The sequence below is a fragment of the Ornithorhynchus anatinus genome, chromosome 3, assembly GCF_004115215.2.
Source record: "Ornithorhynchus anatinus isolate Pmale09 chromosome 3, mOrnAna1.pri.v4, whole genome shotgun sequence".
NCBI classification, from domain to species: Eukaryota; Metazoa; Chordata; class Mammalia; order Monotremata; family Ornithorhynchidae; genus Ornithorhynchus; species Ornithorhynchus anatinus.
The window spans coordinates 136,265,779-136,275,671 of NC_041730.1; the positions used below are offsets into that span (position 1 = coordinate 136,265,779).

The 9,893-nt window shown below is 57.9% G+C and overlaps 1 protein-coding gene across 1 annotated transcript; it reads right to left on the reverse strand.

Annotated features, from left to right (window-relative positions):
* Positions 1-1,183: 1,183 nt before the first annotated feature.
* On the reverse strand, positions 1,184-9,573 carry PPP2R2D (protein phosphatase 2 regulatory subunit Bdelta). The gene is made up of 5 exons (XM_029061398.1): positions 9,414-9,573; positions 6,662-6,826; positions 4,654-4,823; positions 4,462-4,553; positions 1,184-1,836 (listed from the first exon to the last, which is right to left on the reverse strand). The coding sequence occupies exons 1-5, from the start codon at positions 9,571-9,573 to the stop codon at positions 1,557-1,559; spliced, it is 867 nt and encodes a 288-aa protein (XP_028917231.1). The 3' UTR covers positions 1,184-1,556.
* Between the last annotated feature and the right edge of the window lie 320 nt (positions 9,574-9,893).

The following is a 9,893-nucleotide window of genomic DNA, read 5'->3' on the forward strand; positions in this document are numbered from 1 at the left end:
CCTATCGCCAATGCATTTCACCCCATTTACCAGTCTTGGGATAACCACCTTCTCGGAGCCAAAGGCCTCAATGCTGATAAACTATTTGCTCATTTACGTCACCCGTAGTTTGGCATAATTGACGACGTTCTCTGAGCCGGCCTGAACTGCAATAGGAAACTCAGCACGCGTAGCGTCAAGGTACCACTTTTTCCTATTAATTAAAAAAGTCCCACTTTCCCCACAAAGTACCAAAAAGTTTAAAAAAAAGTAACGCACGTAAGGTACGCGACGGTGGCAGATGTTTCGGGCGGACTTTAAACGGGATAACGAGCGGACCGCTTTTCTCCGAGGTGGTTTTTCTATCCAGGCTTTCCTCATCGTGTCCCTTAGGGACCGGGCTAAGCAAACTCACGGAAAGCCACCGTGAAGCCAGGGCAGCCCCGCGCTGAATTACAATCGGACCGTTTTACTCGCTTTACGCTCCACAGAATCCACCGGCCAGCGGGGACCAGGGACGGAGCCGGGTCCCATCCTCTCGTCCCCACAGATGTTCGCCCCAAATCCATCTACGCAAGAAAACGACCAGCCCGATCCGTGCTTTCAGAGTTTTAAAAGCGCTTTTGCTGCTCCGATACCTTTATTGAGTGGTTGACACTGGGACGGTGTGATCAGATACAGTCGGTGAGGAAACAGACAGTAGAGAAACCTGATGTCTGACCTGAGACCCGGCCGGATAGTCGATGGCGAAAGCACCTTTAGCCACAGACACGACTTACGTTCTCGGGGGTCCTGAATTGTACAGAAGAGAGAGTTGGGGGAGAAAGGGAGGAGAGAGGAGAGAGAGGGTGAGGAGGAGAGAGGAAGAGAGAGAGGACGAGAAAGGGGGAGAGAGAGAGGAGAAAGGAAAAGAAAGGAAGAGAGGGGGGAGAGAGGAAGAGAAAGAGGTGAACGAAGAAGAGAGGAGACAAGAGAGGAGAGTGATGAAGAAAGGAGTGAAGATGAGCGAGTGGAGGAGAGCGAAGGAGAGCGAAGAATGGTGAAGAAGAGTGGAGAGCGAAGAAGAGTGGAGAGTGAAGAAGAGTGGAGGAGAGCGAAGAAGAGAGGAGGGCGAAGAAGTGAGTGGAGGAGATGAAGAAGAGTGAATGGAGGAGAGCGAAGAAGAGGAGGAGAGAGGAGGAAAGAGGGAAGAGAAGGAGGGGGATGGAGGGAGAGGGGGATGGAGGGAGAGAGAGAGAGGGAGAGAGGGAGAGAGAGAGAGAGAGAGAGAGAGAAGGCAGACCTGTGCCCATTACATTTTGGACACCCGCTCTTTCCTTTAGATGCTCAACTGTTGGTCTCCAACCCGGAAGGGGAGGCTCGGGCGTAAATAAATACGTTTATGTTTCGAAGAAGCGGGGTCCGGCGATTCCGTTTTTCCGGCCCCGTCCAGTGCCGCACCACCAGCCCCGAACCCGGGTCAGCCTCGCGCCCGTCTCTCCCGGGAGAAGCCAGATCCTCGACGGCAGGCGGTGGGGGGGGCGTCCCCCGCCCCCGGACCCCACCTTCTCTCCCGCGTCCCGCAACGAGCCCCGGCCCTAGTTGGCTTTGTCCTGGAAAATGTAGAGGTTATTGGTGGCGGCCACGGCGATGAGGTCCCGGGAGGGGTGCCACGTGCTGTGGAGGATCTTCTTGTTGAAGTCCAGGCTGTCCACGCTGATCTCGTCCTTCTTCCTCTTGCCGCCGGCGCCCACCTTGCGCGGCCTGAGCAGGGCCCGGGGCCTGCTGCCCTCCCTGGAGGCTTCTAGCGTGACGTCCCGCCGCGGGCTCCTCTCGAACATCCGGAAGAAGTTGTTGTACGAGCCGGTCATGATGGCGCTGGGGGCCGACGGGGAGGGGGAGACGGGTCTCAGGAGATTGACCGTAAAGAATCCCCCAAGACCCCCACAAAAGGAGCCCGTAAAGCTCCGCTGAACGTCCGACGCGCTGCGGGAAGGATCTGGGGCGAGGGTAAAGGGAGTCCCTCCCCCAGCGCCCCGCGGTCTCCTTGGGTTCCCGGACCTGCTGCCGTCCCCCGGGGATGGAGGACGGAGGGGCGCGAGGAGACAGGGGGCTGGGCTTGCCCACAGTCGACTCGGCGCGATGGGACACGGGCATGGAAATTTGTCAGGAACCGCGGAGAACGGGTACCTCATATCTTTCTCATTCTCTCTCACACTCACACCCCCCTTCACACCCTCACCCACTTAGGTGCTAGAGAACATACTTCTGTAGACGGGGCTAAGTAAAAAAAAAACAACACAAGCCTCCGGAAAGCTTTAAGACTCTCCTTAGCTATTGATCCTCAATTGGGCCACACACACACACACACACAAAATATCAATCTGCTATATACTGTTTCTCAGAATTGGGGTGGGGGCCATGTTACTGAGATAGACATTTGGGGAAAATGTCCATTCCAAAGAGCGGGAGTTGTCTTCCACTGTATTATTATTATTAGGGTATTTGGTAAGTGCTTACTACGTGCCAGGCACTGTTCTAAGCACTGGGGTCGATACCAGGTAATCAGTTCGGCCCACGTGGGACTTCACCCTCTTCACCCCCATCTGACAGATGAGGTTACGGAGGCCCAGAGAAGTGAAGTGACTTGCCCAAGGTCACAGCTGCAGACAAGTGGTGGAGCCGGGATTAGAACCCACATCCTCTTGACTCCCAAGCCCGGGCTTCTGCCGCTATGCCATGCTGCCTCTCCTTCTGAGAAACCTACCCCAGCCATTAAGCACATTCATTTCATTTCACTTCCTTCCCTCCTCCTTCTCTCCCTTCCTCCCTCTTTTCCTTCTTTCCTTCCTCCCTTTTCTCCCTCCCTCCTTCCCTTTCTCCCGCCTCCCATATTAAACCTGCTTAAGAGGCCTGTGATAATAACGGTGGTATTTGTCAAGCGCTTACTCTGTGCCGAGCACTGTTCTAAGCGCTGGGGTAGATACAGGGTAATCAGCTTGTCCCACGTGAGGCTCACAGTTCATCCCCATTTCACGGATGAGGTAACTGAGGCACAGAGAAGTGAAGTGATTTGCCCACAGTCACACAGCTGACAAGTGGCAGAGTCGGCATTCGAACCCTTGACCTCTGACTCCCAAGTCCGGGCTCTTTCCACTGAGCCACGCTGCTCCCTCCCGAGTTCCCGAGTGAGTGATCTCACTCGGAGCAAGGGAAGGAGTCTCCCGATCCCGACCTGGCCTCGGTTGGGATTCGGTTCCGTGCGGAGGCGGCTCCGTGTCCCTCTCTCTGTCTCTCCCCGCATCGGGGGCCGGGTGGACCAGTGGCCGGAGGTCACTTTTGCTTTTGAAAGCAGAAGTCAGCCCCACCCTGCACGTAAAAAACGTTGGCCCTCCTTGGGTTGTCGGGTTTCCTCTAAATCGTCAGCTCGCGGTGGGCCGGGGAAAGTGTCTGTCTGTTGTTCTGTTGTACTCTCCCAACCGCTTAGCACAGTGCCCTGCCCTAAGCGCTCAACGGGTAAGACTGAATGGATGCTTCTGACCTGCAGCGACAGGTCTCCTCTCCAGCTGCTGTCCCTCTAGACTGTAAGCTCGCTGTGGGCAGGGAAGTGTCTCTTCGACTGTATCCTCCCAAGCACTTCGTACAGTGCTCCGCACGCAGTAAGCGCTCAATAAATACCACCGACCGCCTGACTCTCGGAACCCGGTGCTCGAAGAACGGCCGAAAAGGGTGACCTTTTTGGGGCCTCGGCCTCCGCCCCTGGCCAGTAGCCAGCCAGAAGCCGGGAGCCAAACCACCCTAGGGACAAGCAGCGTGACTTAGTGGGAAGAGCCCGGGCTTGGGAGTCAGAGGTCGTGGGTTCTAATCCCGGCTCCGCCACTGACCAGCTGCGTGACTCCGGGCAAGCCACTTGTCTTCTCTGGGCCTCAGTTCCCTCATCTGTAAAAAGGGGATGAAGACTGTGAGTCCCACGTGGGACAATCCGATGACCCTGTATCTCCCCCAGAGCTTAGAACAGTGCTCGGCACACAGTTAAGTGCTTAACAAATGCCATCATTATTATTATTTGGGGGTGGAGAGGGATGAGAACATCGGGTGAACCTCGTGTACCGAGGAACGCCCCCCAGCCCCCCAAGAGGGGCCCTTGTCAGTCAGTGGTATTTACCGAGCGCTTACTGTGTGCAGAACGCTGGACTAAGCGCTTGGGAGAGGACAACAGAACAGACATACTCCCTGCCTGCGAGCCTCACCGCCGCCTCCCGCCGAAACGTCCCTCTCGGCAGTCTCCAGAGGACAGTGTTGCACCGGACCCTCGCGAGCGCTTAGTACCGCGCTCTGTACAGAGTAAGCGCTCAATAAATACGACTGAATGAGTGAACGAATGACACGTGCAGCGGGCCTCGATTTCCTCCCCCTGCCACGGACCGTCCCCGCGGAGGGTCCTCCTGCATTCGCGCTCAGCACCCCCGGGGCCGCGCGCCGCCCCCCGCCCGGCCGCCTCACCTGTCCGAACCGTTCCAGCAGCACTCGAACTTGTCGAATATGCAGTCGTTCTCGTACAGGGAACAGAGCTTGCTCCGCAGGTACTCGTGAACCTTGATGGGAGGGCAGAGGGGCGCTGGGTCAGTCCGGGCCCCAGGGCCCGGGCCCCTGCCCCGGGAGGCCCCGGACGGGCCTCCCTTCCTCCTCTCTCACCTGGTAGGTCTCCACGGGCCGGCTTTCCATGTTGAGGTCCCACACTTTGACGGAGAGGTAGTCCCTGGTCATCATGTAGCGGCCGCTGTGGCTGAACTTCACGTCGGAGATGGACGAGATGATCTCCGAGAAGAAGGAGCGGCTGTTGGGGTCTTCGGGCTCCTCGAAAACTGAAGCGGGAGAGGCGGGGGTTGAGGGAGCTCGGCCCGCCGCCGGCAGGCGGGTCCGCGCCGGGACGACCGCGTGGGAAAAGGTAACGGGGCGAGGAGCCCCCGGCCTGGGGACCGTGAGGAGGGGCCGGAACGGAAGGAAGGGCACCGATGGGGTCCCGGGGCTCCCTCCGTCGCCTTACTGACGCGCGAGTCGCGCGACCTCTAAGTCTCTTCCTCGTCCGTCTCCCGTCCCACCCCTTTCCCTCCCCGTGGTGACCGACGGTCCCGGGGACAGCGGGGAATCGGGGCGACTCGGGGCACGGCCTCAAGGACCTCGGCCACCTTTTGGGCCTCGACGGCTTCTGAGGGGCTGGGGGTTGGGGGGTGGCCCCGGGAGCGAGGGAACGGGGAAGCGGAGGGCTGGGGGCAGGAAGAGGGAAGATAGAGAAAGGCAGGCAGAGAGAGGGTGACAGAGAGCTGGAGAGATAGCGACAGAGACAAGGGGAGAGAGACAGAGTTTGAGAGAGAGACAGGGTGACAGCCAGAGTGATAGCAACAGAGACACGGAGGGGTGGGGGGGGGCCGAGGGAGAGACAGAATGTGAGAGACAGGGTGACAGAGAGGCAGGGACAGAGACATGGGTGGCGAAGGAAGGGAGGGAGGGGGCAGAGAGAATGACAGAAAGACAGGGTAACAGCTGGAGCGATAGCGACAGAGACAGAGAAAGAGAGAGAACGAGAGAGAGAGAGTGAGAGAGAGCCGGACGGATAGTGAGAGAGACATGGGAGGGAGGAGGGAAGGAGAGAAAGAGGGAAGGAGGACAGAGAGAGACAGAGAGGCAGAGAGAGACAGAGACACACACAGAAGCCCCTTGGGGGCCACCAGGGAAAAACAAGGACCAGAGAGCCCCCGCAGGGGCATTGGGACAGGAAAAGAGGAGTGACAGGACCTAAAGAAAGACCAGAAAAGCCAAAGTTCAGGGAAGAGAAGGAAAAAACTGCAGTGAATAATAATAATCGTGATGATGGCATTTGTTAAGCGCTTACTATGTGCCTGGCACTTAACTAAGCGCTGGGGTGGGTACAAGCAAATCGGGTTGGGCGCGGTCCCTGTCCCGCGCAGAGCTCGCAGTCTTAATCCCCGTTTTACAAAGGCGGTGACTGAGGCCCAGGGAAGTCAAGTGACCCGCACGACGTAGTGGACAGAGCCCAGGCCTGGAAATCAGAAGGACCTGGGTTCTCATCCCGGCTCCGCCGCCTGTCTGCTGCGTGAGCTTGGGCAGGCCGGCTTCACTTCTCTGGGCCTCAGTTCCCTCTTCTGCAAAACGGGGATTTAATCCCCGTGCTTGCTCCTACTTAGACCGTCAGTCCCACGTGGGATCGGATCATCTTGCGTGTTCCCCAGCACTTAGTAGAGAAGCAGCGTAGCTCAGTGGAAAGAGCCCGGGCTTGGGAGTCAGAGGTCATGGGTTTGATTCCCAGCTCTGCCACTTGGCAGCTGTGTGACTGTGGGCAAGTCACTTCACTCCTCTGTGCCTCAGTTACCTGATTAGGAATTAAGACCGTGAGCCTCACGTGGGACAACCCGATGACCCTGTATCTACCTCAGCGCGTAGAACAGTGATCTGCACATAGTAAGCGCTTAACAAATACCATCATTATTATTATTATCATCACAGCGCTCAGTGCAGAGTTAAGTTCTTAACTGACACCGCTATTATTATTATTATTATTAGGAATAGCAACAGATTGTTGTTCAGATGCAGGAAGGTGTGTCCACATCTGCAGCCCACGGGCTTGGGCCGGCTGTGACGCGGGGCGGCGCGGACGGGGGTGGCGGGGAGGCGAGGGGCTCACACTTGGCGTGCCGATCGCAGAGCGCCGAGGAGCGCATGTCACACAGACGGATGGTCCCTTTGCTGCTGCTGTAGACGAACACGTTACACTGATGGGGATGGAACTCGGCGGCGGTGATCACTTCCGTCAGCTCCTCCATGTTGGCCGGCTTGATGTCCACGATGTCTGGGCGCGAGCCGTTAAAGGCGAAATCCGCCATGACCGGGTCTCCCGGGGACCCGAGGGACGGCAACGGGAAGAAGCGGGCCGGCCCAGCGGAAAGAGCACGGGCCGGCTCAGGAGGACCCGGGTTCCAATTCCGGCTCTGTCGCCGTCCGCTTTGTGACCTCGGGCCTCAGTTCCCTCATCTGTAAAAGGGGGGGGGAGACTGGGAAGCCCCACGGGGGAAAGGGGCCGTGTCCAACCCGATTACCCTGCTTCTAGCCCAGTGCTTAGTACGGTGCCCGGCATACAGTATGCGCTTAACAAACACTACAATTATTATTATTATTATTATTATTGTTTCCCGTTGGAAGACGGGAGACCCCGAGGGCTACGGTGGACCAGGTTGGCCGCCCCCTCCTCCCCGCCAACAGAATTTGGCCGCGGGATGACCGGGGTCATCTGGATGCCCTTCCCTGGCCTCGGGGGCCAGTGAGACCCAGAGACTGGGTTTGGGAATCTTCCCTGCTTCCTCCCCAGCAGACATATTCTCTGCATGAAGGGTAGTCACAATAATAATAATAAAAATGGTATCAATTGAGCACTTAGTAGGTGCCACGCACTGTTCTAAGCACTGGGGTCGATACAAGGTAATCAGGTTGTCACACATGGGACTCACAGTCTTAATCCCCGTTTTACAGATGAGGCAACCGAGGCACAGAGAAGTGACTTGCCCAAAATCACACAGCTGACAAGTGGAGGCGGCGGGACGAGAACCCACGACCTCTGACTCCCAAGTCTGGGGTCTTTCCACTGAGCCACGCTGCTTCCCTAGTCATCATCAAGGCATTTACTCAGCGCTCACTAAGTGACGAGGACTGTACTAAGCTCCTGGTAGCCGTGAACCCCGCCCACAATCCTAGACAGACATTAATAGAAATGATATCTGGATAGGGACATAAGAGCTTTGGGGTTGAGGGTGGGCTGAACGGCCAAACGTCACAGATACAAACGCGTAGACGAGGACGCGGAAGGGAGAGGGAGCCGGGGAAGAGGCCGACTGATCGGGGAAGGCCTCTTGGAGGAGATGTGACCCGAACGAGCGTTTGAAGGTGGCGGGAGAGGTGGGCCGGCGTCGGGGGAGGAGGAAGCGAGTTCCGGGGCGCTAGAGGAGCCGAGTGTGTGTTAGGACGTGAGTGAGGTGACGTAGGTCGGGGCCAGCCGACTGAGGGCTTTAAAGCCGACGGTAAGGGGATTCCGTCCGACGCGGAGGCGGATGGGCAGTCGTCGGAGGTGTGGGGAGATATGGACTGAACGCTTCTGCAGAAAAATGATCCGGACGGCAGAGCGAAGCACGGACTGCAGTGGGGAAAGACAGGAGGCCTGGAGGTCGGCGAGGAGACTGATGCTGTAGTCAAGGCGGGACAGGATAAGTGCCCGGAGCGGCGTCGTAGCAGTTCGGATGAAGAGGGAAGGATGGATTTTAGCGACTTTAGGACTTGCTGACAGATTGAACATGTGGGCTGAAGGAGAGAGACGAATCGGTCAAGGACGCCGCCGAGGTTACGGGCTCCCGAGAAAGAGAGGCCAGTGGTGCTGTCTACAGTGATAAGAAAGAGAGGGGGAGGTCAGGGTTCGGAGGTCGGGGTTCGGATGGGAAGAGGAGGAGCTCCGATGTGGACGTGTCAAGTTTGAAGGGTGGGCGGGGCGCCCGGGTAGAGATGTCTTGAAGATAGGAGGAAATGTGAGAGGGCAGAGAGGGAGAGAGACCCGGAGATGAAGATTTAGGCATCGGCCGTATGGAGGTTGAAGCCACGGGAGTGAATGAGTTCTCCAAGGGAGCGGGTACGGAGGAGGACCTAGAACTGAGCCCCGAGGGACCACCCGGCGGCGCGGAGGGGGGACCGGCAAAAGAGACGGAGAAGGAGCGGCCGGAGGGACAGGAGGAGAGGACGGCGGCACCGAAGCCGAGGAGAAGGGGGTGGTCGACGGGATCCGAGGCAGCCGAGAGGTCGAGGAGGATCGGGATGGAGCGGAGGCCGTTGGATTTGTTGAGAAGGTCGCTGGGGAGCTTAGAGGGGACCCTTTCTGGGGAGCGAAGCGGGCGGACGGCAGATTGGAGGGGATCCAGGCGAGACTCGGAGAAGTGGAGGCAGCGGGGGGTGAACGACTCGCTCAAGGAGTTTGGAGAGGAATGGGGTGGTAACCGGAGGGAGCCCGTTGGCTCCAGGGAAGGTTCTGGCAGCCTAGGGGAGACGTAAGCAGTGGGGGAGACGCGGTGGCGCCTAGAGGCCGGAGCCTGGGCGTCCGGAGGATCTGGGTTCTGATCCCGCCTCTGCCACAGGCCGACTGTGTGACTTCGGGCAGGCGGGTCACGTCACTTCTCTGTGCCTCAGTCACCTCTGCCGTAAAACGGAGATTGAGACTGTGACCTCCACGTGGGACAGGGACTGCGTCCAATCTGATCAGCCGGTCTCTCCCCCTGCGCTCAGTGCGGTCTGGCATAGAGCGTTTAAGAAATACCAAAAAAAAAAAAAAACCCCAACCCCAAACAGCTTTCTGCACGAGACAGGATGCCCGAAGCTTCGAAACCCGGCGAAGAGAAGGATACTGAAGCTTCTGTCCGTGATCTCTAGGTGCCAGAGGTTGATCCTGAGGTCGTCCGCCGAGAGGTACGTCTCGTGGTCGCTGTTTACTGAGATGGAGTTGATGTGATAGGTGTGTGCGTTGGCAAACGTTCTGCGGGGGCTGGCTTCCACCATCAGGTCCATGGGCTTCAATACCGGCACCTGAAAGAGAGAAGGGGAAAAGGGACGTGGGGTCAGACGCGTCGAAAACAAAGGCCCCCTTAATGCGTCTGTTCTATTGCGGTGGTGAACTCTCCCGAGCGCGCGCGCGATAAACACGATTGATCGATCGAGCAGCAGCGTGGCTCAGTGGAAAGAGTACGGGCTTGGGAGTCGGAGGTCATGGGTTCGAATCCCGTCCCTGCCACTGGTCGGCTGTGTGATTGTGGGCGAGTCACTTCACTTCTCTGTGCCTCAGTTACCTCATCTGGAAAATGGGGATTAGGACTGTGAGCCTCACGGGG

Excerpts from the sequence above, each read along its gene's own strand:
- PPP2R2D (XM_029061398.1), bottom strand. The coding sequence starts at position 9,573 with ATGGACCTGATGGTGGAAGCCAGCCCCCGCAGAACGTTTGCCAACGCA. Across the intron at positions 4,554-4,653 it reads GGCCCGTGGAGACCTACCAG|GTTCACGAGTACCTGCGGAG; the intron begins GTGAGAGAGGAG and ends CCTCCCATCAAG. Across the intron at positions 1,837-4,461 it reads TGCTGGAACGGTTCGGACAG|CGCCATCATGACCGGCTCGT; the intron begins GTGAGGCGGCCG and ends GTCGGCCCCCAG.